Source organism: Rhamphochromis sp. 'chilingali' (genome assembly GCF_963969265.1).
Source record: "Rhamphochromis sp. 'chilingali' genome assembly, chromosome: 20".
In the NCBI taxonomy this organism is placed as follows: Eukaryota; Metazoa; Chordata; class Actinopteri; order Cichliformes; family Cichlidae; genus Rhamphochromis; species Rhamphochromis sp. 'chilingali'.
In genome coordinates this window covers 40,237-67,614 of record NC_137947.1, presented here as the reverse complement: position 1 = coordinate 67,614, position 27,378 = coordinate 40,237, and the positions used below count along the sequence as shown (strand labels likewise).

General features: G+C 43.9%; 2 protein-coding genes across 5 annotated transcripts; both read left to right on the top strand.

Moving 5' to 3' along the window:
• Nucleotides 1–2,328: 2,328 nt before the first annotated feature.
• Nucleotides 2,329–5,026, top strand: LOC308388554 (voltage-gated potassium channel regulatory subunit KCNG3-like). Its single transcript, XM_080869322.1, has 2 exons — nt 2,329–3,212; nt 3,703–5,026. The coding sequence occupies exons 1-2, from the start codon at nt 2,644–2,646 to the stop codon at nt 4,346–4,348; spliced, it is 1,215 nt and encodes a 404-aa protein (XP_080725448.1). The 5' UTR covers nt 2,329–2,643; the 3' UTR covers nt 4,349–5,026.
• A 10,723-nt stretch (nt 5,027–15,749) lies between these two features.
• Nucleotides 15,750–27,059, top strand: tspan14 (tetraspanin 14). 4 transcript variants are annotated; one of them, XM_080868049.1, is made up of 9 exons: nt 15,750–15,866; nt 18,745–18,877; nt 19,440–19,490; nt 21,159–21,305; nt 21,392–21,562; nt 21,680–21,805; nt 21,874–21,921; nt 22,099–22,212; nt 26,288–27,059. In XM_080868049.1, exons 2-9 carry the CDS (start codon nt 18,797–18,799, stop codon nt 26,351–26,353), a joined length of 804 nt encoding a protein of 267 aa, XP_080724175.1. In that variant the 5' UTR covers nt 15,750–15,866; nt 18,745–18,796; the 3' UTR covers nt 26,354–27,059. The 4 variants fall into 4 exon arrangements, with proteins under 4 accessions (XP_080724175.1, XP_080724177.1, XP_080724178.1 ...); XM_080868051.1 differs by having other exon boundaries at nt 15,752–15,852; XM_080868052.1 differs by having other exon boundaries at nt 15,753–15,866; nt 18,797–18,877.
• Nucleotides 27,060–27,378: the final 319 nt, after the last annotated feature.

The following is a 27,378-nucleotide window of genomic DNA, read 5'->3' as shown; positions in this document are numbered from 1 at the left end:
CATATATATGTGTGTTATGAGAGTGTAAGTAATGTGGATGTCTAAGTTGTGAGATAAAATTGAGGCACAGGTGGCCAGAAGGGGACAGGGGGGGGGGGGAATGTCTCCCCTGCACCCTGGTGACACACCCGCACCCCAAGGCCCTACCTGTGTGGGTGAGTGTGGTGGAGCGGGAAGAGGGAGGTAGCCAGGGATGGGGAGGAAAACGAGGGAGGATGCCCCTCCCTAGGGCCAGCTCCCCCGCTGACCCCAGTAGGCACCCTCGTCCTCTGGTGCCCACCAAGGCAAGGGAGCCCAGGTCCATCCACACCGGGGCCTACAGTAGCAGCACTGCAGAGCCCCACAGGACCCGGGGCAGCCCACCCTACCCCACCGCAGAGGAAACTGTACCCACCCCAACATTCAATCATCTCAGAACTCTTAATGCAAGAGTGTGAGCAGACCTCTCCCATACAGTCATACAGCCACTCTGTCGCTGCTATTTATTATGCTCCCATTTTTTTTCTCCTATGCAATATTTCAGCAGATGTGCAGATGATCCATGTCCTTAATGACCTTCCACCCTTATTTATTATTTATTATATTTTATTACGATGCCCTTGTAATGCTTGTTTTTCTTTTTCTTTTTTTGTATATTGTTTTCTTTACTTTCAGACCTTTGTGATCTTGCTGCCTAACTTCACAGTGCAAGCAACTGTATAATGATAATAAAAGTTCTAGGTTCTTTATGCATTTTAAGTTAATTTTATGTTTTTAAGCTACAATAAATAAGCAACTTCATGTTTAAAAAATCAGATTGTAATGTTTAGATTGTTGGTTTTAAAACAAACATTGGTGGAAACAATGTTCAATCTATTTACAGTTGACGATATTTTAAGTTACACGCCACACTCGGTAGAAGGCAGCATGTTTTCCTTTTTCAGTGGGTGGTAGAGATTTGGAGATGGATGCAGCAAAGTTTTCCAGCTGTGGGTAAAGAGTGTGAGTGTCATTGCTCCCTTCACGTTAATGCAGCCATTGAGGTATGCAATTAGCATTTTATGTGTTGCTAGAAAAATAAGATGTTTTTTTGTGACAGAGCTGTTTATATGTTAGTCACAGAATGTGTCAACATTTTGTAAAGGTCAAAATGTGAATGTTTATGTTGTTGAATAATATGCTTTATGAGAACACCTTACTGTAAAAAATTGATTATTTTATGTTGTTTTGTACATCATGGCATCATTGGTAGCACCTGTGTCCAACAACCTGGAGAGAGTTACGTCGTGACAGAAACATATTCTGCTAGACTGCTGTTCAAGTGTGTTGAAGACTTAAAGGCCATCCAGGCCCTTAACCTCTTCAATTTTAATGAGAAAAAGACTGAAGTGATGATGTTTGCAGGTATCACTCTGACACCCTTGTTGATATCTGTTCCTTGGCCCAGTACATCAGGCTGACTATTACAAACCAGTGTGGAAAAATTATTTTATTTCCAGTTGAGGCAGCTGGCCAAAATAAAGCCAGTTCTTTCCAGGCAGCACTTTGAGAGTGTAATCCACACCTTTGTTACCATTCTGCTGGACTACTGGAATGAACTTTGCTTGAGGGCTGGTGCTTCTTCAGTGGCTCATCTTCAGTTAGTACAGAATGCTGCTGCATGTCTTTGAACCAGCACACACAATTATAAGCATGTTTCTCCCATTTTAACCTGGAACCACTGGCCGCCTATAAATTTTAGGATCACTTTTGGAATTGCTTTAAAAGGCTCTAATTATCTCGTCCCACATTACTTCCTGTTCTCTCAGGTCAGCCGATCAGCTGCTCCTGAGTGTATCGAAAACTAAGCATAAGCTCAGAGGGCACCTTCACCGTTACAGCTCGTAAAACATTTGGAACAACTTAGCCTTGTAAAGACATTTATTAATCTTTATTCGTTTTTGTTGCATGGCTGTAGTTCCTTGTTTTCTCCAAAATCCGATGATGATGATGAGGATGATGATGATGATGATGATGAGCTGTGTCCAGCAGGGGGAAACCTTTACACAGCTCTGCAGGTTATTACTGAGTTCATAAAATCATTATGCACACATGCTTTGATGCGCACTGAAACATTAAATTATGATTAAGAGGATTAAATGTTTAATATGTGATGAAAATGAGGACAGCTAAAGAGGAAGAAGATCAACAGCAGAGGATGAGGAGATGCTGAAGCACAGGAAGGAGGTTTTGGGGGATATAAAGTGTCTCTGGCTCGGACTCTTCGGATCAGCGAGTGATCCTCCCCCTCTCTGACAGGAGGAGGAGGAGGGTGAGCTGCTGCTCTTCACTCTCAGAGATGCAGCAGAAGTCAAAGAGAATCCTCGCTGATTTCTGCTGAGCAGGAAATCTGTCTATGGCATTGATTCAGTTTCTCAGAGTTTGACTAAAAATAATCGATGAAAGTGGGTCACTGCTCATTTGATCTTCTTTACATTCCTGACACGCTTCCATTTTCACTGAAGCTGCAAAGACATTTTTATCTGAGGAGGAAACTTGAGAAGCAACAGCGTTCTCGCACTCTTTGGCTGCTGACATGAAACTTTGGAGCATCTTGGCTGCGCTCGCAGGAGTCTGAAGGTTTCCAGCACGAACTGCGGCAACGCCTCCTCACGCAGAGAAAACATGAAATGTGGCAGCAGCCTCTGCACGCTGAACGTTGGTGGCCGCAGGTTCTCCTACACTGCGGAGCTGATGAGGCGTCTCCCCCTCAGCAGACTCAGTCGACTGCTTCGCTGCGTGTCGGAGAGCGAGCTTCTTGAGCTCTGCGATGACTACGATCGTGATCGCAATGAGTTCTTCTTTGACCGCCACTCTGAGGCCTTCAGTTTCATCATGCTGTACGTGCAGCACGGGAAACTGCGCTTTGTGCCACACATGTGTGAGCTTTCCTTCTACAACGAGATGCTGTACTGGGGCCTGGAGAGCTCTGATCTGCAGCTGTGCTGCCAGCGTCTTCTGGACGACCGCATGTCTGACGCCCTCGTGCACTTCTTCCCGGAGGAGGAGCCACCACGTGGCCCTGAGATTACGCAGAATCCTTGGCTGGAGAAGATGAGGAGAACATTTGAGGAGCCCACGTCCTCGTTGGCTGCGCAGCTCCTTGCTTCAGTGTCAGTGCTGTTTGTAGTCATCTCCATGGTGATGCTATGTGCCAGCACCTTACCTGATTGGACAGCGCTGGAACAGCAAAGGTAGGACTCACACTGACACACACACTGCACTATTCAGAATCAGCCCCTGACAGACCCGGTCCAGTTCTGACGGGTACCTGCAGCAGGTAGAGAACTGGTGCAGTTCGGAGGAAAACCGGGACCAGCAGCGGATTATTGATAATTGACTGATAAGTCACAAAGTGTACATGCTCCTGTGTGTGTAAAGCTTCTTGCCACAGTGGTAGCTCTGCATGCTTGAGTTGGCTGTGAGATGTGCTACCCAACACAACCGCAGAGGGATCTGTGTCTCCAGCTGGAATCAAACCAGCAACCTTTTGCTCACCAAGCAAATGCGTTAACCATTGCGTCATTGTCAGTGTACCTAATATGAATAACTTAACTCCCCTTCTGTGTGAAACCATTGTGAATGATTGTCTGACATCTCCACCTGTGATTTGTTAATTTTCAGCAACATCTCATTGGTCTATCTCTGCTTTCTCATTTGTCCCCTCTGGCCCCTCCCTTGCAGCATCATCGAGGCGGTGTGCATTGGTTGGTTCACAGCAGAGTGCATTGTCCATTTCCTAGTGTCTCGTGATAAGTGGGACTTCATTCAGCGGCCTCTGAACATCATTGACCTTCTGGCCATCCTGCCATACTACATCTCTGTTGCCATGACGAGCCTGACGGGCGAGAACTCGCAGCTGCAGCGAGCCGGTGTGACACTGCGTGTTCTTCGCATGATGCGGATCTTCTGGGTTATCAAGCTGGCGCGTCACTTCATGGGCCTGCAGACACTTGGCCTGACGCTTCGTCGCTGCTATCGTGAGATGGTAATGCTCCTGGTCTTCGTCTGTGTTGCCATGGCGATCTTCAGTGCGCTGGCTCAGCTGCTAGAGCACGGCCTTGACCTGGAGGCTGGAAACCATGACTACGCCAGTATCCCCGCTGCCTGCTGGTGGGTCATCATATCCATGACCACAGTGGGCTACGGGGACATGTACCCGATGACGGTGGCGGGACGCATGCTCGGAGGCCTCTGCGTGGTGAGCGGCATCGTCCTGCTGGCGCTGCCCATCACCTTCATCTATCACAGCTTTGTCCAGTGCTACCACGAGCTGAAGATGCGTTCAGCTCGCTGTGGCCGCAGTCTGTCGGGCGAATTCATCAACTGACCGTCATCCTGCTGCTGAGGAGGGGCGCTGCCATCAGCTCCATCACAATGAGAAGGATACAATCGATCGGACCGATCAAAAAGCAACTTGAGTTTTCCCCTGACGCCTCCATCGGAGTGAGTGTGTGTGATTGGCTGAATACAGGGTGTAGTGAAACATAACCTAACCCTCCATTTGCTGTTTTCAAGTCCAAACAGGACTCAGGTGACTTTACTTTGATAGTTTCTCATCCTGATTCGATCTCACAGACAGTCAGGTTCTGTTAGGTTGCTCAGAAGAGTCGGGGAATAATGCGCTCACACAGTGAAATGGTGGTGAGATAAACTCACACCATGCAATGCCCCCTCAGGTTAGGCATGAGAGGCAACCCGGCGGTCTGTGGCATAATTGAACCCCTCCTTTGTTTCCATGATGACCATAGAGCCAGTCAGCTGAAGTGTTGAAAGCATTTGGTTTGAATGTCCGGATGGAGAAGCGGGCGGAGTGTGAAGTATCTGACTACTTCTTCTTCTGTGTGAAATGCTGCAGGGTTTGAACCAAAGTACACTTATACAGGCGACCCCTTTAACCTTTGACCTTTACTTCAGAGATGTCAAACTCTCCATTTAGGAGAGTGTTTAAAAGGCTCATGTGTTTATGAACTCTGACCTCTGTTGCCTGATTTCGATCAGAAAACCACATCAGCTCATTAAAGGTTAAACCTGAAAACCTCACTGACTCCACCTGTCCATCATTTAAACATCGTCTCAGTGTTGCACAAAATACAATAACAATGAAATCAGGTTTTCACATTAGAGTTACAATGGGATTCACACAAAACACCTGACATTAAAGCTCCTCCCACTGTGTCACAGGTGGAGTCCATGTCAGAAGGTCAGACAAAAGGCTGAAACATAAAAAAAAAACCTCTTCATATATTTTACAGGTGAGACTCTGAGAAGATGCTGAAGGTTTCAGCTAAATAAAGATGAAGAACGAAGTAACCTGGAAACACCTGAGTGATGAGAAAGTCCACACTCAGAGCTTCTGACAAACTGTGAGAGCAACAGACCGTGGGCCTCGTGAGACCCAAGATTTTTACTATCCGGCTGAGCCGTCCTCTGGGGACACACACACACACCCACACGCTGTGAGGGTGTGTGTGTGTGTCTGACGGGTTCTCCTGGCGTGTTCTCAGAGTGAGAGCTAATCAGTAACATGGCAGCTGAACAGCCGAGACCATCTCATTTGTGAACTTTTCTCAGCAAATGTTTGTTTGTGTTCTTTGTGTGTGACATCACACATCACGTTAGTTTGATGTTTTTAAATCCAAGCATGCACATGCCAAGTGGCGTGCTGATGGTGATTAGTTGATTCTGATTGGGCTGAGATCTCCTCGGTGCCTGAAGCTGACCTTGGATCAGCTCCTCTCTTTGAGTTTAAAAAAACTCTTTCTAAATCATCTGTTAACAAACCGAGCGAGCTGGAAGTAGACGAGAGCAGCGAGGAGGCGGGAAGGTCGTCACAATAAAGCGAGTTTGTGATGAATCACGCGTGGTTCATCGCCTCTTGCCGTGTGACTCCAAATCTTAAATCAGAGAAAACATTCACGGAGTGTGTGAGTTCTCACAGGAACGCAGCGTGTCGAGCATCTCTGAAGGACGTGGCTGATCAGAGACAGGAGCAGAGTTCAGCTTATTATTAGCCGGGTCTGTAGATAGAGACGAGGCACAGGAACCTTTCAGTCTTTTGTTTTGCAGAAACATCAGCAAATGTAAAATGATTCTGTGGGGAGAATAAACACCAGCATCACCCAGTCTTCAGGAATAACTTCCTGCAGATTTTTTATCCAGTCTGTGGTAACCCCTTCAGTTTCTCATGAATGGATATAGTATCTGAGACAGCAAACAGCCAGCTGTTCATCTGCATCTAAAGGTCAAAGGTCACTCTTTGAGAATGCCCACATGTTGGACAGAGAAGACAGATGGAGTGAAGGAAGCATGTCCACTGTGAACAACCATCTTTGAACAGAGGGTGGGGCTTACGACACCAACTGTCTGCCATCTATAATCCAGTCTGAGATGGTAAATGGCAAATGGCCTGCATTTGTATAGCGCTTTACTCAGTCCCTAAGGACCCCAAAGCGCTTTACACTACATTCAGTCATTCACAGACACATTCACACACTGGCAATGGCAAGCTACATTGTAGCCACAGCTGCCCTGGGGCGCAATGACAGAGGCGAGAGATCAGAAGCCATAAGAAGATCACCTGTAACCTTCACTAAAGCTGTTTCTGTGCTGTGATGGGCTCTGAAACCTGATGGAAACTCCTCAAATAAACCCAGCTGTTTTAGAACTACTACTCTCAGTGTTCTTGTTCAATTTTGGTTGGAGAGACAAAACCTGCAGCTCAGAATCAGCGCAAAAAGACGTAATCACAGCGCGGACCGGACGCATCAGGATCGCTAAGCTCCGACAGCGTGTCCGTCTACGGGCCGTCGGGTGAGAAAGCCTAGAAAGACAAAGCTGATTCTGATGCGTCGGGTCTGTGTTTACGTCTTTGTGTGGAGTCCGTGTACCTGCTCTCATCTGCTGTTTGGTTGTTGTTGAAATGGTTTGGTGAGCTTTAATCTGAGAATCTGGCATTTCTGGCAAAACACTGTTATATTTAAAAGTCGATTCAGGATTTAATGAATTGATATCGCTTTATTCAAGCTACTCACCTCCCACTTCCACCTGCACTTTCAACTGGACCACGGCCAATCAGAGAGGTCCCGCCCCTTACTATCTCTGATTGGTTTAGTCCACGATAGGGGCATAATGTGTGTCTGTTGTTGACCACAGGGAAGGTTGCAGATTTTTTGTTTTTTGCTACCGGAACATTTGGTCGCACAGGTGCAACCAAATATCTTTTTTTAGTCGCACCACTGAAAAATTTGGTCGCATTTGTGACCAAATTGGTCGCACTCTAGAGCCCTGAGGAGGCGTGCTGACCTGGACGGGACACTTCATTGTTATTCCTGTGTACTGCCTCACTGCCTACTGGAGATCACCATCTGATGGACCAACAGAACCGCATCAGAGAGATTCTGAGACCATCAAACCCTCCCCCCTTCACCCTCCATCGCTTGGCTGCACTTAGAAAGCCTGAAAAAGTCCAACATTCACCAAGAACAGATCCGAGTTCTGCTTGATAGAACAAACCTGGTCTACAGTGAACCAACACACCTGAAAAAACCCGATGGTTTCATTGCAGCCACCTTAATAAAAATTCTAATAAATACAAAGCAATTATAATTCAAATCAAAGCATGAATTAATTTAAAACCTTCATTAAATGCTCTTGTTTGGTGAAGAGCTGCCAAAAAATAAAACCACAAAAACAAAATTAAAATAAGATCAACCTCTCTGCTGAACTTTGACCTCAATCAGCTTATTGAATGAAAGTAAGTTTGTCAATTAGACCTAGAAGCAGCTGTGAACGATAAAATTGATGTTTTTTTACTAGACGCACAGTGATTTCAGTGAAGCAGCTGCAGTGAGTGTAGCATGCTCATAGGTTTGGAGATATGACTCAGTGAGCACACTCAGTGAGCACACTCAGTGAGCACGCTTAGTGAGTTCAGCTGCTCTCTGCGGAACAGCAGCTTCTATTTTCAGTCATTTTCATCCACAGAACTGCAGCCTCGAATCTCTGCAGCTCAGAGTCACGAAGATTCCCACAGGACTGGAAAACGGTCCAAAAGCCCGGAGAGGCTGGAGAGCCTCAGGTGTCGCTCACTTCACACCTCCTTTGAGGGATTCGGCCCTCAGGAGGGGTCAGGGGTCATTAGAAAGAACCAAACGTCATCACCATCATCATCGGGACAGTGCAGGGCTAAATAAAGCCTGAGCCCACCCGGAGGTTAAATGGGCTAACTGAGCTCAGGTGTGTCTGGAGTTGAGCCAAGAGTTTCCCCTCAAATAAAAACTGATGATGTCACACACGGAGGCGATGAACATGTCTGATTCATTCAACACGCTTTTAATCTGACGACCTTCACATCTGCTCAGACACACACATCCTGCTTTCAGTTTGGACACGCAGGTTTCTATTCACACACACCTTTGAAAGACACACACACATTTTCTACTCATCTTTTATTTGGTGAGATTCTGAAAGGTTCTGAAATAGAGTTCATTAGAAATATTGATCAGGAGGAGATTTTCAAAATAAAATGAGGAGGATTTTTTAAAATGTTACACACATTTGTTCTTCCAAAGCTGCTGCGTGCCATAGTTCTCCCTCTGTTGCCATGGAGATGGTGACAGGATGCTTGAAGCAAGATGTCAGGGTAAGAGATCACACACACACACACACACACACACACACACACACACACACACACACACACACACACACACACACACACACACACACACACACAAGCCCTTTCAGCTATCTTAGTGAGGACCTTCATTGACATAATGGTTTCCCTAGCCCCTTACCCTAATCCTAACCATTAAAATGAATGTCTAACCCTAACCCTTACCCTATACCTAACCATAATCTAATTGTAACCCTGACACCACATTTTGAGCCTCAAAAAGGACCGGTGTGTGTGTCCTCACAAGTGACTGCTGGTTCACACAAGTATAGTAGAATGCAGATTTCAGTGCTCAGAAAGATAGCTAGACAGGAACACACACACACACACTTTATGTTTGTGTTATTGTTTTTTCAAAACTGCAGCTGATCCTCACAGCTGACCATCGGTAACCATGACAACAGAAAGCACCAGGCCACTGTTTCCTTGGCAACAGCAAGGCAAAGGCCTCAAATAAGTGATATGTGACATATTACCATGACAGCCTGACAGGAAGTTAATCGTGGCCATGAAAAACATTAGTAGGCAGCTCTGATTGGCTGTTGTCATGGTTACGCTACAGGGTGTCAAAACATACATACCACTTACATACATGTCAGTTCTTTCCCAAATTTAGCAACCCATTCATCCATTAGGGCCTCAAGTAAAAACAAAGAAACAAATTTATCCGCTCTTTGGGGTTCCGAGTGTTTCAAATAATTCATAATTATACGATCAATAAACTCCTCTATCACCTAATTTCTGTTCCAGTCATGTGATCATTTCGGTGGTCTTAAAGTCTGACTGAAAATAAACACAAGAACATAAGGAGCAGTGAGGCAAAACAACAACAACAACACTTTTAAAACTGAGGGGAAGAGATCACAACTTCAGTTTTTGCAGTTTCAAGACTTCCTGCAGAGTTTTTCAGATTTCCTATCTAGTTTGCAGAGCTCATTCTTCGTTTGGACTCCTTTGTGGTTATAAACCTGGCTGCTGATGAGGCTGGAAACCAGCGGCTGAACAACAGCAGCACGTTTAAGCTTGATCAGCTGTTGTTAGAATTTATTTAATATTACTTTCTACTCGAGGATCTTTTTCTACAGCTGACGGCTGGTAACTGTGCAGGGGCGGATCTAGCAAAGTTTAGCCAGGGGGGCCGATAGGGCATTAACAGGGAAAAGGGGGCACAAAGACATACTTTTCTTTCTTATTCTCATTTAAAATGTCTAGCTTTTAATAAATAATTATCTGACACCCAAAGTTTTAATTTGATGCAAAATGAATAGAAGTCCATTACTGTATATAGTAACTATTAAGTCTAATATATATATATATATACCCTAGTAAGCTATAGTACTTTTTCCTTTGGGAAGGTACCATCTGTGCAGTCTGCAATTTTGTTGAAGAAAGATGTTGAATCTATTTAATATTTCTTGAAAAATAATTGATTTCTGTGCATTTTCTGTGCACTGCATCACATTAAGGTTGATTACGTTGATTAAGCATCATGAGGTGGAGCGTGAGGGGTGGTTCCCCATTTTTTATTTATTTATTTTTGTTGTTGCTGGGAGTTGGAACCCTATTAGTTAGGTTGCTTAATATTTATGCTAAGTACTCTTTAAAATACCAGAATAGGGAGGATGGTGTAGGTTTAAGTTTATTAGATTGATCAGTATTGCTGAACTATGAAATTTTTTTTTTTTGCATACAGGTATAACAGAATAGCTTTAGTGTAGTTGTTGTTTTAAACTTGAGTATGAACTTACACAAAATGCAGCAAGATATTTAAAAAACAGTTTTGTTGATTAAAAAACACTATATCGGATTCATATCTGTATCGGCAGATATCCAAATTTATGATATCGGTATCGGACATAAAAAAGTAGTATCGTGCCATCTCTAGTATATATTTTGAAATATTTTGTCGCTTTTCTAAATAAGATAAGATAAGATAAGATAAGATAAGATAAGATAAGATAAGCTTTATTAGTCCCACACGTGGGAAATTTGTTTTGTCACAGCAGGAGTGGACAGTGCAAAAGTTATGAGGCAAAAATTAGAATACAATAAGAATAAATACAGTACACAGCTGTACAGAATAGAATAAAATAAAATAAATATACAATAAGATAAAAATAGAATACAAATACAAATACTATATACAACTGAGTAAAAATACAACGATGACAGAAAGGATTATTGCATATGTATGGATGTGTGTGCTTGATCAGTTAAAGTCTTTATTATGGAGTCTGACAGCAGTGGGGAGGAAAGACCTGCGAAATCTCTCCGTCCCACACCGTGGGTGCCGCAGTCTCCCACTGAAGGAGCTGCTCAGTGCTGTCACAGTCTGCTGCATGGGGTGGGAGATGTTGTCCATCAGGGATGACAGCTTAGCCGCCGTTCTCCTGTCACTCACCACCTCCACTGGGTCCAGAGGGCATCCTAGAACAGAGCTGGCCCTTCGGATCAGCCTGTTCAGTCTCTTCCTGTCCCCAGCAGAGATGCTGCCGCCCCAGCAGACCACGCCATAAAAGATAGCAGAAGCCACAACAGAGTCATAGAAGGTCTTCAGGAGTGGGCCCTCCACTCCAAACGACCTGAGTCTCCGCAGCAGGTACAACCTGCTCTGCCCTTTCCTGTAGAGGGCGTCTGAGTTATGAGTCCAGTCCAGTCTATTGTTCAGATGAACACCAAGGTACCTGTAGCTGTCCACAGCCTCAATGTCCATACCCTGGATGTTCAGTGGTTGCAGTGGAGAATGCTTGTGCCTGCGGAAGTCTACCACCAGCTCCTTGGTTTTACTGGCGTTGATCTGGAGGTAGTTCAGCTGGCACCAGTCCACAAAGTCTCGGGTCAGACCTCTGTACTCCTTGTCGTCCCCATCAGTGATGAGGCTGACTATTGCAGAGTCATCAGAGAACTTCTGCAGGAAGCACTGGGTGGAATTGTGGGAGAAGTCTGCAGTGTAGATGGTGAAGAGGAACGGAGCCAGAACCGTTCCCTGTGGGGCCCCCGTACTGCAGACGACCCTGTCCGACACACAGCCCTGAGTCCTCACATACTGTGGTCGGTCGGTGAGGTAGTCCAGGATCCAGGTAGTGAGGTGATGGTCCACTCCAGAGTTCACCAGCTTGTCCTTTAGAACCGAGGGAAGAATGGTGTTGAAGGCACTGGAGAAATCAAAGAACATGATTCTCACAGTGCTTCCAGCGGTCTCCAGGTGAGCGAGGGAACGATGTAGGAGGTGAATGACGGCATCATCCGCTCCAATGCCAGGCTGGTAGGCAAACTGAAGTGGGTCCAGTGATGAGCTTGTTAGGCGCCGAAGCTGAGCCAGGACCAACCGCTCCAGGGTCTTCATCAGGTGGGATGTCAGAGCCACCGGCCTGTAGCTGTTGAGGTCAGAGGAGGAGCCAGACATTTGAAACACCCGGGGCTTAGCCCTAAAGGGTAGTATGCATGTGGGATTTTTTTTTTTTTTTTTTGAGGGGGGGGGGGGGGGGGGGGGTGTAGAAATGACTGAAAGATTAATAGGCTCTGTTTTGAGTTTTGTTCAAAAAAGAATGACTTCATATAGGGAAATATATATATCACACATGCAGGACACCTTAAACTAGTTTTTTAATTGAGCAGCAAGACAGAACGAAGTCGGGGCTGTATCAAGACACAGGGACTAAACCCCAATTCAACCAGACCCAGAACTGATCCAGAATTAAAACAGGACTACAACAGTTCAAAAGCAGGATTACTGAGGACTTAACCAAGACATAACCACAATCAGAACTAGATGATAGTAGCACTAAAAATCATCATAGACCTGCACTACACTTATTTATTTAATTCTACCAAAGTACAATATTTAGATTGAGAAAAGTTTATATAATTATTTAGCCTTGTTGTGCAAACAAGCCTGCAGAACTTAATAAATATAGAATTTGAAAAATAGCAAACCTAAAAAGAAACACTAGGTACGAGATACATGAGTACCTATGATACAGTGATACTTTTAGTAAGCAACCATTTGACTAACATGTGTGTCTCACCTGCTCTTGTTCATCTCTGTTCTGTCCTCATTCTCCATCTCAATCTCTGCTCCTCTCTCTCCCTCTTTGTGCTGACAATCATCAAATATACAGTTGAAACCAGATATTTACAAACTCTTCAGATCAAAACACAAACACTTTTTTAATTGTAACATCAAATCAGACTAAATGTTTATTTTTTTAGATTGATAAATATAAAAACATATTTGTTAACTTTAAGAGTAAAGAGAGAAACTGTCTGTGTTTTTTAATTGCAAATGGCACCAAATTGTATTCAAACTGAGCCACACTTATGGAGCTCCACGATTCTTTTCCTGGTGTTTTGGTTGACATCTCTTGATTTACCCATGTCACAGAAACAGGCTCTGTGTTTTGCCTTATATGCATCCACAGCTGTGCCACCAGTTTACTCACATGGACTCTACTAACCTATCAGAAGCTTCTTCAGCTCAGAATGGAATCGTCTGGAGTTTTCTTATTAATTAACAATAAACTTAGTGTATATGTACTCCTAAATTTAATGAAAGTGATAAAAAATAGACAGCTCTGTCTCTCTTTATTCTGACATTTAACTAATTCAAAATATATTTCAATATTTATCTAAAACAAAAGTTTACTCTAAATTGATGTTGTACAGTAAAAATGTTTTATGTTTTCTCCCTAAAGTGTATGTGTAGCAGATGTGAAATGGACGACTGCGTTGTGACAACAGACACGGACTGGCTGGAAACAGGGTTTATTCCTATAAAACAGAGTGCAGCAGCAAAATCAGTGTCACACAGCGGCAGCAGGCTTCTCCTCACCCAGTGTGGAGTCCGTACAGCTCTGCTTGCATCATATAAAAGAAAATACAACTTATCAAAATAATAATTTTCACAACCGCCACTTCAAAATCAAATATTACAGTGGGGTAAAACAGAGACAATTATGGAATCACTAACAATAACGTATAACATTCAAATTCCCATTAAAATAGGTCAATTGCATAATACATATTCAAACAACTTTTTAACTCTTCCCAACATGGCTGAAGATACTGCTCAGAGCACAGCCTCGGGACATGAGCTCATTATACACATAAAACAAAAACTACACATTTACACATACCTATAAAACAGAGTGCAGCAGCAAAATCAGTGTCACACAGCGGCAGCAGGCTTCTCCTCACCCTGTTTAACACAAGTCAGTTCCACACAAACGGATGATACAACAGATAAAGCGCAGTTCCAAATATCATTTTTCTCACTCAAAGCGATTGAAAACACTTTGAGAGCTTTTAACCCTAGGAGCCAATACTTAACAAAGACAAATACACCGAATTTATATGGATAATTTAGTACAGGGAGAAGAGCTACAGAAAGCGTGCCTCACCAGTGTGGAGTCCGTACAGCTCTGGCTAGGAAACCCCACACCCGCAATGTGGCCGCAGGTGGCGTTACACTGATTAATGTCCCACTTCAACAATAACACACGGAACCTTAGTTCCACAAAAATAAAGTTCACACAATAAAAAAGTATAACCTATGTACAATACAGTTTTGAGAATGTTCACAATTCGTACATTATATCTCAGCTACATATGTAAATATCTGGTTACAAATGTGAATATCCTGCTGTGTACTGAAATCCCTCTTGTTTTGCATAGAAATATACTGAACAACATACAAAGCATAATATATAAAATAACATTTACCTGAGTTTTTTCTTTGAAAGAACCCTCTAATGTCCATTCTTATATTTCAGTACATAACTGAAACCGAATTAGTCGGGGAGGGTAAGAACTGAAAATATGAAATAAACACACGTAAGCTAAGACTCTAAAAAATAGCATTTGTTCGGCTTTTCATTTCGCCATTTGTTGATTCACTTGAAGAGCAAGTAAAATAATATTGGTCAAGTGATCAGTTTCATATCAATCTTTCGTGATGCACCGTCATATTTACATTATTTGTACGGTACGAATGATTTGCTTTGGTACCTGCTCAAACTTAAGCTCTCCTTAGTATGGCTGGCTCCGTCTCTCCAACAGCGCACTCACGGGCAGCAGCTCCCCCCGCCCCCTCGCTCAGTCGCTTAGTGCCTGAGCTTGGATCATACCAATATCAGGGGGGGATTCACGCACAGTCGTAAATTCCCACAGTGTGCACTATGTGCTTCGAATATTGTGTGTACTTTTTGTTTTATACAGTTGTCAGCCAGGCATCTAACTATGAAAAAATTACACTCCAAAATACCCCGGGCTTCTGACAAAACAACCCGGGCTTAAGCCCCGTAAGCCACCCCCACGCTCCGCCCCTGGTTGAGGTCCTTGGGGCGTGAAGTCTTTGGCACTGGTACAACACAGGAGGTTTTCCAGAGCTGTGGGACTCTTCCCAACCTCAGGCTCAGGTTGAAGAGGTGCTCCATCACCCCACACAGTTGGTCCGCGCAGGACCTGACGACCCTCGAGCTGATGCCATCTGGACCCGCTGCCTTCTTGCCATTAATCCTCCTCAGTTCCCTCCTAACCTGGGTGGTTGAGAGAGACAGGCTGGAGCCTTGTGTTGAGTGTGTATTGGATGCTGCAGTTGGGGGTGTGGGGGAGTGAGCAGGGTGAATAGAGGAGGTGTGAAGTGTCTGAGGTGGAACAGCAGCAGTGGGGGTGGGTGAGTCTGCAGCCGATGTTGCAGACTGCCTCATGGCTGAATCAAATCTGTTGAAGAAATGATTCAGTTCATTTGCCCACCTCACATCCCTCCCAGGCAGAGAGTTCTGCTGTTTGTGGCCCGAGATGGTTCTGAGGCCTCTCCAGACTTCACCAACGTTGTTTTGTTGAAGCTGGTTCTCCAAATTAACTTCTAGTTCCTTAGTGGAATATTCGCTTCTATTCTATTCTCTCGCTCTCTGCGCGGTTGTGTAAAACCTTTTCAGTGCTCAGTATAAATTAACAGTTGGTGCGTTAACGCAGATTTCAGGCGTTTGTTGTTGCAGTTCTCTTCTCCTCTAGCAGGTGTCACTGATTCACTCTGTCCCCTGTTGCACCACAGAAGAAGAGGAAGTGCGTTAACAGCGGAAGAAAAGGAAGTTCGGCTCTCAACTCAAAGTTAAAACATTATCGATTAGAGATCGGAGCGGGAGAAGGATCTATTGGTCAGTGATCGGAGGTGGGTTTCGGGAGGAGCTCGCTTCTGCTTTTATACGTTGTGTCTCTTCCTTAGCTTTTCCGTGCTAACATTTAGCATCAGGAACTTCCTGTTTGTCGATACCAAAACTGAGTAATAGACCAGTCAATAATATGATGGCAAACTGACGAATGGTGGGCAATAATCGATGCTCTGCGGATTGACGTGGGTTGATAATCGATTAATTAGGAATTACAGGTCAGCCTGAGCTGAACTCAGTAACTGATCAATTACTCATCACCGGAACTCATCACTGATCAATAAGACCAGACAGGGAATAGTTTGCCAGTTTATTAAACTTCAGTGTGATTGGACTGTGATCAATAAAACCCCTATCAGTGCAGTGTGAAAAGACCTGATCAATAAACTTTAACCCGAATCCAATCAGACCGATTGGAGGGTCACATCTGCTGTCTTCAGCCCGCCCTGTGAAACAAGTAACGACGAAGACGTCGTTTCTCAAAAAAGCTCCAATTTATTCGTTAGATTAAACACAAGAAGTAACACATCCGAATCATTTATTTATTGTAGAAGAAGAGCATTATGGGCAAGGGCTAAGTATGGATGGAGAGCGGCGTTATTTATGCTGAAATAAAGATGATGTATAACAGAGCGCTCACTGTGAACGATTGAACTGATGACTGCGAGCATTTTAAAACTGACCTTACAGCTGCTACAAAAACATTTTAATAAACGATGTTAAAATAGAAAAGTCCACGTCCGCCTGCAGCCTCGCTCGGTTCTCTTGGCGCTGCTCGTCAGGCCTGAAAGCGTCTGATTGGCTGCTCTGCCCTCATTGCATCCACGACCCGTTCAGCTGCGATAAGTCTGCTAACTGTACGTTAATGGTAACAGATGGCCAATGTGATTATGGGGTCACTGCTAACAGTTAAACAGCTAATGCTAACATGTACGCCGACCAAGTTAACGTTTGTGTGACTGTTTAATACTTCAGTGTTGTTGAAACGGGAGCTTTACTGACATCTGAACTTCCTCTTAAAGTGTTGTTCAGTGTGACGAACTGTGTCGACTTCAGCTGTTAGTGGGTGGGAGCTGTGTGTGACACTGGTATTGATTTCACTGCGTGTTGTGCTCGTATAACTATGCATGTGACAAATAAAGAATCTTGATACTGTTGTAAACCTTTATTCTGAAAGCATCTAACTTCCCGTTAAGCCAAAATATCTCTGACCCCTGACCTTAACCACTTACGTCTGAAAACTCGTCACCTGACTGTCAGCTGTCCACACAGCCTGGACCAGGGGTCCGTTCTTCGTACCTCGCTAAGTAAGTTAGCTGGATTTGATTGTTGACGATTTCGCGTGATCTTGGATCGTTCGGTTCTCCGAAGCTCATCCGGGACTTGCTGTCATAGCAACAGATCCGTAAGCGTAAACCTGCTTGGGAGCAGGCTTACTTTATGTAAACAGGATTAGATCGCGCCCACTCAGGTATGTCCGCTTCATTTATACATATTATCAATGTAACTAAAGATAATGCAGTACTTGATCCTTTTATTGATTTCATACAGATACATACTATTAATCATTCTATGTCATGTATTTGATTATTTCAGATGTAATTCATATTTTAGAGTAGTAATAGTAAATTACTTCATGTAATCAAGATGAGAGACCACGGCTATAAAAGCGAAGGTGGATTTGGGAAGCCTGTCGCAGCCATGTCCTGTCCGTATACGCGAGCCACCCATTGCGGAAGGTGCAAGATTGATAAGGAGAGTTTTCAGAATTCAGCGTATATTGCGGGATAGACAAGCTCCTTTAGCTCAGCGCGACAGTGTGCTCATAGAGAGATATCGATTTTCCCTTGAGGGTATTATTCACTTAACCAACTTGTTGACGAAGGGGTGCAGGACCACCACCTGTCTTTTTTTGCTCTGCCCTTGGTTGCTGTTATAAACAAACAGATTATTTCAGGGTCTCTTTGCAAGAGACTAAAAGCAATATAAGTGATAAATATTACCATTCTGTAGAATATTCTTATATTTCACTTTTACTTGTTCCCATGTTCTAGTGGGTCCTGTTGTGGCTCTAATGTGAAAGAGGATATAATGTAATATAATATAATCTAATCTACCCTACCGCCTACTGGTGTTGGCCAGAGGGGCCGATGGCGCGATATGGCAGCCTGGCTTCTGTCAGTCTGCCCCAGGGCAGCTGTGGCTACAACTGTAGCTGCCTCCACCAGTGTGTGAATGTGAGAGTGACTGGATAGTGGCATTGTAAATCGCTTTGGGTGCCTTGAAAAGCGGTATATAAATCCACTCCATTATTATTGTTATTATTAAATTACTTACGAGTTTAATTTGTCAGCAACTTTCTGCCAGCCCTCTCTCCTTGCTTTTGCAGCCTTTGCAGTGTTCCCTTGCGTTTTAATTAAACTCTGAAACTCCTGAAATCCCTCAATCAAGAGTTCTTGCTCTGCTGCCGAAAAATACTGAGCGCGCTCCTTCGACATTTTCGCCGACCAATCAAAGGGTTGCCGATCAATGTTTCTACTATCGATGCGTAGCCCCTGTTAAGCCACCCAGTGATCTCACATTACTTCATCCAGCTATACTAATCGTCAACAACAGGTGTGTTCGGAGAACCGGAATAGCGAGCTCAAAGTTAGCGCGATGATTTGATCTTGGATGTAGTAAGCGAGGTACGAAGAACGGACCCCAGGTGAATAGCAGTGATGGCACATCTGTGCGTGGGTCAGTGTGGCGCTCTGACTGATGATGTTAAATTCTTTGATGTAACCTGACAGTCACATGTCGCATCTGCAGTGAGCTCCTTACATGAAACTATTTTCTGTTTGAGTAAACTATGACAGACTCTGTTTCCTGTTTTCTCAGAACTTCAGCGCATCACTTCCTGTTTGGTTATAGTGTGTGGATTCTTTCTCAGATGTATTACTATCGCTATGAGAATGCTGAGATCAACTGCTGCTACAAATACCTGATGTTCAGCTACAATATTATCTTCTGGGTGAGTTTCACACATCTATCACCTGTTCCTCTTGTCTGACCTCAATGGCATGATGCCGTTTGTTTTCCATGACAAAAAGATAAAAAAAAAAAAAATGAAGTAGTAGAAGGTACATGAGTATGGGAGACCATTGCCCCCTGCTGGCAGCATGCAGATACAGCAGAGGTTCTGCACACACCAGAACAGAACAATAACAAGAGAACAGAGCTAAAGAGATTTCCTGTGTCTGTGCTGTTTCCTGTACAGACTTTCACTGAGCTAAACTAGACACTCTGTTTCCTGTCTGCCCATGGGTGACAGGAAGTGAGGTCACTCGCTTCCTGTTTAGAGGAAGTGTGGGGTTAACAGATGAGATTGTGTGAGGTTCAGTCTGTCCAACACTTCTTGTCTGTGACATGTTTATATGAGTTTGGCTGACTGCAGCAGACCAACCAATCAGACACTGTGTGGTCACATGTAAAACATCTGGAATTAATTCAGCAGGGTGGGATCGGTCTAAACGTTGGTCAGTTGAGTCTTGTTTCCGTGGCTCTGTTTAATTGCTGGTGTGTCTGTGTTGCAGCTGGCTGGCATTGCCTTCATTGCAGCAGGTTTCTGGGCATGGAGTGAGAAGGTGAGTGACGCTGAGGGGTGTGGTCTCAGTCTTTGTCTTGCTGAGAGCAAGTGTAAGTCTCGCGATGAGTCATCAACAGAGATGGGCAGTAACGCGTTACAAGTAACGTTACAAGTTACAAGTAACGCGTTACTGTAATCTGATTACTTTTTTCAAGTAACGAGTAAAGTAAGGGATTACTATTGCAAAATCGGTAATTAGATTACCGTTACTTTCCCGTAGGAACGCTGCGTTACTGCGTTACTAAAACCGTGATTTTTTTTGCGAGAATGTCTCATGACAGTGACGTAAGCAAGTGCGACGTTGGTGACAACAGCTGTGTGCAGATCAACAATGGATCATATATCGAGTGCGGAGAGAGTATGAGCGTGCAGCGTTTAAAGCGTGGAAGTACTGACCTTACTTTGAGTTTGATCCCATAAAAAGTGACAAAACCATTAGCATCCGTTGTGCGTGGGAAGAAAACTTTTTACAGCGAAAAAAACCCCTAAACTTCCAAGCAAGCACCGAGTGCGCAACGAGGTAATGGGAAACTCGCGGATTCTTCCACTGACCGCGGCACACCTGCACCAGGGTAAACCTCCGCCTACCCCACTCCTGCTTTACAGGTGAAAATAGAGCAACAGGACCGCTGAGTCTTTGACTTTATTTATTGTCTGTTGTGTTTTACTTGCATCTATTTGAAAGACTGAGTGTAAACACAAAAATATTTTATTTTATGTGCTGGAATGTGCAGAAAATAGGTTTAAATGTTAAACTAATTTATTCAAGTCAGAGAATGTTGCAGATAATTTAATGTTTGCTTGATGCATAAAGTTAAAAGATTAAAACTGATAAAACAAGTTAAAAAAAGAGACTTTTCCATTTGATTACATTTTGTATGATGGATTATGCAGAAAAAGTAGAATTGGGCTGAAAGATCTATCGCTTTATCACCTGTTCAGGTTGTAAATCGTGTTTTTAAAAAGTAACTAAGTAACTAAGTAATTAATTACTTTTGAAAATAAGTAATCAGTAAAGTAACGGGATTACTTTTTTGGGGGAGTAATCAGTAATTAGTTACTGATTACTTTTTTCAAGTAACTTGACCAACACTGGTCATCAACACATGAAAACTTTAAGTCTAGGCTGTTTCTACTGAAATGACTTAGACCACAGTTTGTTTTCTCAAACTGCAAGCTTTTAGATGACAATGCGAAGAACAGCTGATCAACGGCTTTGACTTTTAGGTGTCGGGGGTTGGTTTTGCCTGTTTCCACGCCGACCAATCCTGTAATAACAGGTGACTCCATCTAGATCAGGGGTGGGGAACTCCAGGCCTCAAGGCTCAGTGTCCTGCAGGTTTAGACGTGTCTGCTGATTCAAATGGTTAAATGACCTCCTCAACATGTCTTGAAATTCTCCAGAACCCTGGTAATGAATTCGTCATTTGATTCAGGTGCGTTGACTGAAGGTGATGTCTAAAACCTGCAGGACACCGGCCCTCGAGGCCCTGATTTACAGCCATCTTCACAAACATTTTCCTGCTGTGACCAAAACTCGGCCGGAGCACCAAATTTGATTCATAGTTTGGGGAAAAACAAAAAACGATTTCACCACGGTCAGCTGAAACCACTTTGCTGTGATGGTTGCTGCAGACTACATGAGGCTTTCTCTGCTGGTTCACAGGGAGTGCTGATGGACCTAACCCAGGTAACCCGGGTGCACGGGTTCGACCCAGTTTGGTTGGTTCTGGCAGTTGGTGGCATCACCTTCGTCCTGGGGTTTGCTGGCTGCGTGGGAGCGCTGAGGGAAAACATCTGTCTGCTGAAGTTTGTACGTGAACACATTTTAAGCTGGAAACTTCCTGCTGTGCATCAGATTTTCAATGTTGAAATGTTCTGTGTGGTTCTTGTGATCAGTTCTCAGGTGTGATTGGCTTGATCTTCTTCCTGGAGCTGACGGCGGCAGTGCTGGTGGTGGTTTTCCAAAGTCAGGTCAGAGCATGGATCAACGAGTTCTTCCTGGAAAACATCAAGGGGTACAGAGACGACATCGACCTGCAGAACCTCATCGACTCTGTGCAGAGGATGGTAAAACATCTGTTCCCTTTAGTACCGGGGGAAAAAACCTTGAGAACTATTTCTTTATAGAGGAACTTTCAGCTTTTAGTTCTTTGGGGTCTTACCTTTGGAACTATTCTCACGCAGAACGCCTGCTGTGGCGCTCAGACCCCGCAGGACTGGAACCAGAACGTGTACTTCAGCTGCGACGAGAATAACCGTAGCAGAGAGAAGTGCGGCGTTCCGTTCTCCTGCTGCATCCAAGATCCTGCTGTGAGTTGATCAATAATCAGTTCTGATCGGTGCAGGCAATCAAACCGTTAACCTGCCATCTGTTTCAGGACTTGGTGATGAACACTCAGTGTGGCTATGACGTGAGGCGCAACCAGGTGAGGTCACTTCCTGTGGTGTCATTTAACACCTGCTGGACAGGTGAGCAGATATAACATGAGGCCGATGTGGCATCCCAGCTGCTGACAGAGGAATAGACTTGTATAAATAAGTTGCATGTTCCATTGAGAACCTCACAGCCTAACGTTCTCTGATGTTCTCGGGTTCCTGTGCAGTCAGAGTGGAGTAAGCATATCTACACCAAAGGCTGCATTGCGGCGTTGGAGGACTGGTTGCCGAGAAATCTGTACACGGTGGCCATCGTCTTCGTAGTCATCTCCCTGCTGCAGGTAAGCAAACATCTTTTACTCTGTGAGAAGGCTCAGGGTTTTATCAGCGTCAGAACTTTGACCTGATAAGTTCCCACTGCTGGAGGCTTCCTGAACAACTTTCACATCCTTTGGAGGTTTGCAGCAGGCGATTCATTCACCTGGCTGTTTTTCTCGACGTTCTGAAGTGTCACAGATGGCTTTCAGGTAGATTGGCGAGATCCAAAGGGCCCCAAAACACAAATTGCTGTTTGTGCGAATATCCACATATGTGTGGTTCAGGTGTCTGACAGAGCAACCCAACCCTCATAAACTCCTATTTTATTCACAAAAGAACAGAAAACCATCAAACTGAGAAAATCATTTCACCGTTTCGACAATATCTGGTCTGTGAGCTGAGCAGTCTCTCTCGCTCTGCTTCGTCCTGTTGTTGGTATAAAAGCTCTGGACTGCAGTCGGGCAGGTTCAGCAGCCGGACTCTTCTTCTGCAGAGCCGTGCTGCTTGAATAGATGCAGTTTAGCATGGTCCTGATCGGACATGAAGGCCTTCCTGAAGAACACATCTGGACAGAGCAGATGTGGCTCTAGAACCGGTTTGTACTTTTCTGCACTGATGGAGCCTTTCCAGATGTGCAGGGTGACTGGTTTCCATCTCAGAATTATGTCGGTTTTTAACGCAGTGCTGCCTGAGGATCAGTCATCAGCCTCATCCCTCCAGGGAGGCCTCCAGGGTATTTTGATGAAGTCATGTTCTGTAGATGATTAGATGTTCACAGTGATGTGTAGTTTTCACAGTGGGCAAGCTCTGCCTCTCTAATATGCTCTTTACGTAACTTTCTTACTTTAAATGAAAAGAAGACAGAAATTATTGTTTTTGATAGAAATATGCCTCTGGGACAACTGACTGGCACATTCGGGCCTGTTGCTAACCACCTCACTGATGCTGCTAGGAATCTTGGAGTTTTCATGGATAGCTCCTTCAAACTAGATAAACAGGTCTCTACTGTAAATGGTAAATGGCCTGTATTTATATAGCGCTTTACTAGTCCCTAAGGACCCCAAAGCGCTTTACATATCCAGTCATCCACCCATTCACACACACATTCACACACTGGTGATGGCAGCTACATTGTAGCCACAGCCACCCTGGGGCGCACTGACAGAGGTGAGGCTGCCGGACACTGGCGCCACCGGGCCCTCTGACCACCACCAGTAGGCAGTGGGTGAAGTGTCTTGCCCAAGGACACGACGACCGAGACTGTCCAAGCCGGGGCTCGAACCGGCAACCTTCCGATTACAAGGCGAACTCCCAACTCTTGAGCCACGATCGCTTACTGTGGTAAAAACCAGCTTTCACCAACTACGCCTAATTTCTAAGGCTAAACCTTACATACCTCACAAAGATCTGGAGAAACTCATTCATGCTTTCATCACTTCAAGACTGGATTATTGTAATTCTCTCTACTTGGGCCTACAATCTTCTCTTCTTCAGCGTTTGCAGCTGGTCCAAAATGCCGCAGCACGTCTCTTGACTGGCACTAGAAAGTACGATTCTATCACCCCTGTTCTGGCAAATTTACACTGGCTTCCTATTAAATACCAAATTGATTTTAAAATTTTATTGTTTACTTATAAAATTCTAAACAATATGGCACCTGACTACCTAGCTGATCTCCTCTGTCTGTATAGCCCTCAGAGAGCACTAAGATCATCGGGCCAACTGCTCTTAGTGCAACCTAGGTCTCGGCTGAAGACCAGAGGAGACCGTGCCTTTGCCGTTGCTGCACCCAGGTTATGGAATACTCTTCCTCTTCATATTCGCGCATCAGATTCCATTCAGTCTTTTAAATCACGTTTAAAAACGTATTTGTTTAACCTGGCATTCAAGGCGAATTAGGGTAATTTACATCTGGCTTTGCATTTAGATTATGTAATTATTTTATATTTTATTTATATCTGTAATTTATATTTTATATTGTGATTTTTTTTTTTTTTTATCTGTATCATGATTAGGGATGGGTATCGAAAACCGGTTCTTGTTGAGAACCGGTTCCCACTGTTTCAATTCCTTGGAATCGTTTGCCATTTTTGCAAACGATTCCCTTATCGATTCCAGTCGCCCCGAATGACGTCACCGCGTTGCGGAGCGTCATTTACCTGGCAGGAAACACGGCGCCTAAGCGGCTCAAACGCTCAAAAGTTTGATTATACTTTATGAGAACCGATGACAACAGGGCAACTTGCAAAGTAGATATTTCATTTAAGGGAGGAAACACTACGAATATGCAAAAGCATTTGCTCACAAAACACGCGATGACACGCGTTTTTAATTCCGCTCCGGACTCGTGACTCTCAACCCAGCAGCAGCGCTAACGTTTGCACGTCCTCTCCCGTTAATGCGGCAGGTAAATAATCAACTAACAGTGCATATTATGTTAGCGCAATCTGCCTTATTACAAGACCTGCCATTACTGTACATGTAGGTGACCATGATGAGAGAGACAGACAGAGTCTGGCTCAGATGCTGGCAGTTCTCGCTGCAGTCTACCGGTAGCGTCTCCTTTCAGGCCAGGATAGACTAATGTCACCGAGCAGTGTCTAAGTTTGTGGTCAAAGGCTTGCACCCATTTGCCACAGCAGATGCCCCCGATTTTTGGTAAGTGAATGTGTTTAATTGTGGGCAGGGACATTACTGGATATTCTTGTGTAATTGCCACAGAACAATTTATGTTATACTTTGTTATTGCTACAGAAGAATGTTGCAGCTTTAAGGCAGGGATGACTCCTGGAGTTGCTTTCTCACTGCATATGCTTTATTTCACAATCAGATCGATTCGATAACAAAAACATACAGCAGCTCCTCTCCTACTCCTAGCCCTTCGCTGCGGTGGAAAAAAGACCGACTTCAATCCCCTTCAAGGAACATACGTACAAAATAGTTTTCCTGATACACCAATGGGGCGTTCAATGCCATCTTGTAAATATGAGTACTCTGGCAGAGTAACAGTTCAAATGAAAAATACACCAGAACAAACAAGCAAACAAAAAAAAGAAGTGTGGGGTACCTTTGAACCAATGAACAAAGTATAACAATTTATACTTTTTAACATAACCCGACCCCGTCAATATGTGATATGTCTCACAAGAATATTTATTTTATTATTTTACATTTACAATTTTTTTTCCTGGGGACCCTGTGACACCCCATTGAAGAGCCGTAGGCTGGATCTCTCAAGATCTCACTGTTGGGTTTGTAAGGCCATGTTACTCCTAAATTTCTATCTTGTTCAAAGAGAAGATATAAAACAAAGCTCTGAGCTAATCGACCTTAGTGTTCTCCTTTTTTAAAAAAAAAAAAGAATCGATAAGAGAATCGATAAAGAATCGAATCGTTAAACAGAATCGAAAATGGAATCGGAATCGTTAAAATCTTATCAATACCCATCCCTAATCATGATTTTACTGGAAAGCACTTTGGTGTACTTCGGTCTTTAAAAATGTGCTATATAAATAAATTTTGATTGATTGATATACCCGATCATGTGACCCACCTGCTGAAAATTATCATGATTATCTGTTAAATGTTCCTCCAGCTGTTTCTCTTTAGAACTTTTTAAAGATGTGTGGCTTCCATCAAATTCAGAACAAGCTCGTGTTGGTCTAAAAGCTGAAATTGTTCTCTCAGTTAACTCAGGACTTTTGGACTTTAGAAAGTCGTGGTCAGGTGAGTGCGATTCTACCTGCAGGGATTTAGATAAAGAAGAAGAAGAACAGGTGGAAATGTGGCTTCTCCAGTGGTTCCAGCTGTCAGGTGTGTGTGTTAGGTGCTTGTAATGACCTGAGCCCACCTCTGCTGTCACAGCTAAACGATCCCACAGAGTCCACTCAGCCGTCTCTGCTCTCACCTGCTCACTCTGTTAGATTCACTCCTCATCAGGTGTATTTCTTTACAACACCTGTGTTTATAATCTGTTATAAACTCACCTGCACAACTTGTGCTTTCATCAGCTCATCTGAACTCTGGTGGTACTTTGAAGTAGTGCTATCTGTGTACCTGTCTGCCTGAGTACTTACTGGCTGATGTGTCTCTGAGCAGATGGTGGGGATCTACCTGGCCAGGAATCTGATCGCCGACATCGAGAAGGTTAAATTCAGCTACTGAAGCCTGCAAGGGGAGGGCGGGGAGCTTACACCAGGTGTTACAGGACCAACTTTCTTCAGATGTGCCTTCTTCTTCCTCTTCCTCCTCTGATGTCATTGCCATCGTAACTGAAACAAGGCATTCTGTTGTAAACTGGGAACGTACAACAGCACGGAAGCCACTTTCTGTTTGTGTATTTTGTTTTGTTTTTTTGCTTGTTCGGGGTCATGTGACGAAGTTCCACCCTAGGCTGCTTCGATGAATGTTTAGAAACCAATGTGACCTTTGACCTACCGACTTTACCGCTTAGTGCTTCCTAGAACAGAGTTCAGGTTCTCTGCGGGCGGTCCGAGGATCACCAGTACTTAACCTCCATCAATCGGCTGATAATTTTCTGAATAAACAACTTCCGGTCTGTGACATCAAATGTGATGTCATCACAGAAGGCTGAAGACAAACCTGGGTAGTACCACAAAAGAAGAAGCCTTAAATTCAAACTGTTCCTGTAAAGGTGATCGTGTGATTAAGTCAGCCGTTAGTAACACTGGACTGCTGTTAACAAGCTTTGAATAGATAAAGTTTTGTTGAAATAAAGATTTCAGGACTTTTATTGTTGAAACTTCCTACTTTTGTTTCCTGTTTAAAGGCATTTATTCTGAAGTAGTGTCTAATAAAGTGAATTTTTACCTTTTTGTATTTGCCAGAATAAAAATTTGTTTTATGTTTATTTTGTCCTGATCAGTTATTGATTGCCAAGTTTCCACAAGACAAAACTGATTGATTTGATAAAAAAAAAAAAAACCGGCTAATTGAGTAAAAGGTCACAAATTGGATGAATCTGTAAGACAGGAATTTACAACATATCTGTGACTGACTGGTTCCTTAAAGTAAAACCAATAAAATCTGAGTTTGTTAACCCCGAGATGAGGAAAACTAGTTTTCTGTTCCAGAAAGACCATTAAAGCCAACTGAGTCAGTTGCCATGGTAACAGATTCTCTGACCCTCCCCTCCTGCTGCACCTGAACCAAGTGACTGATACTCTGAC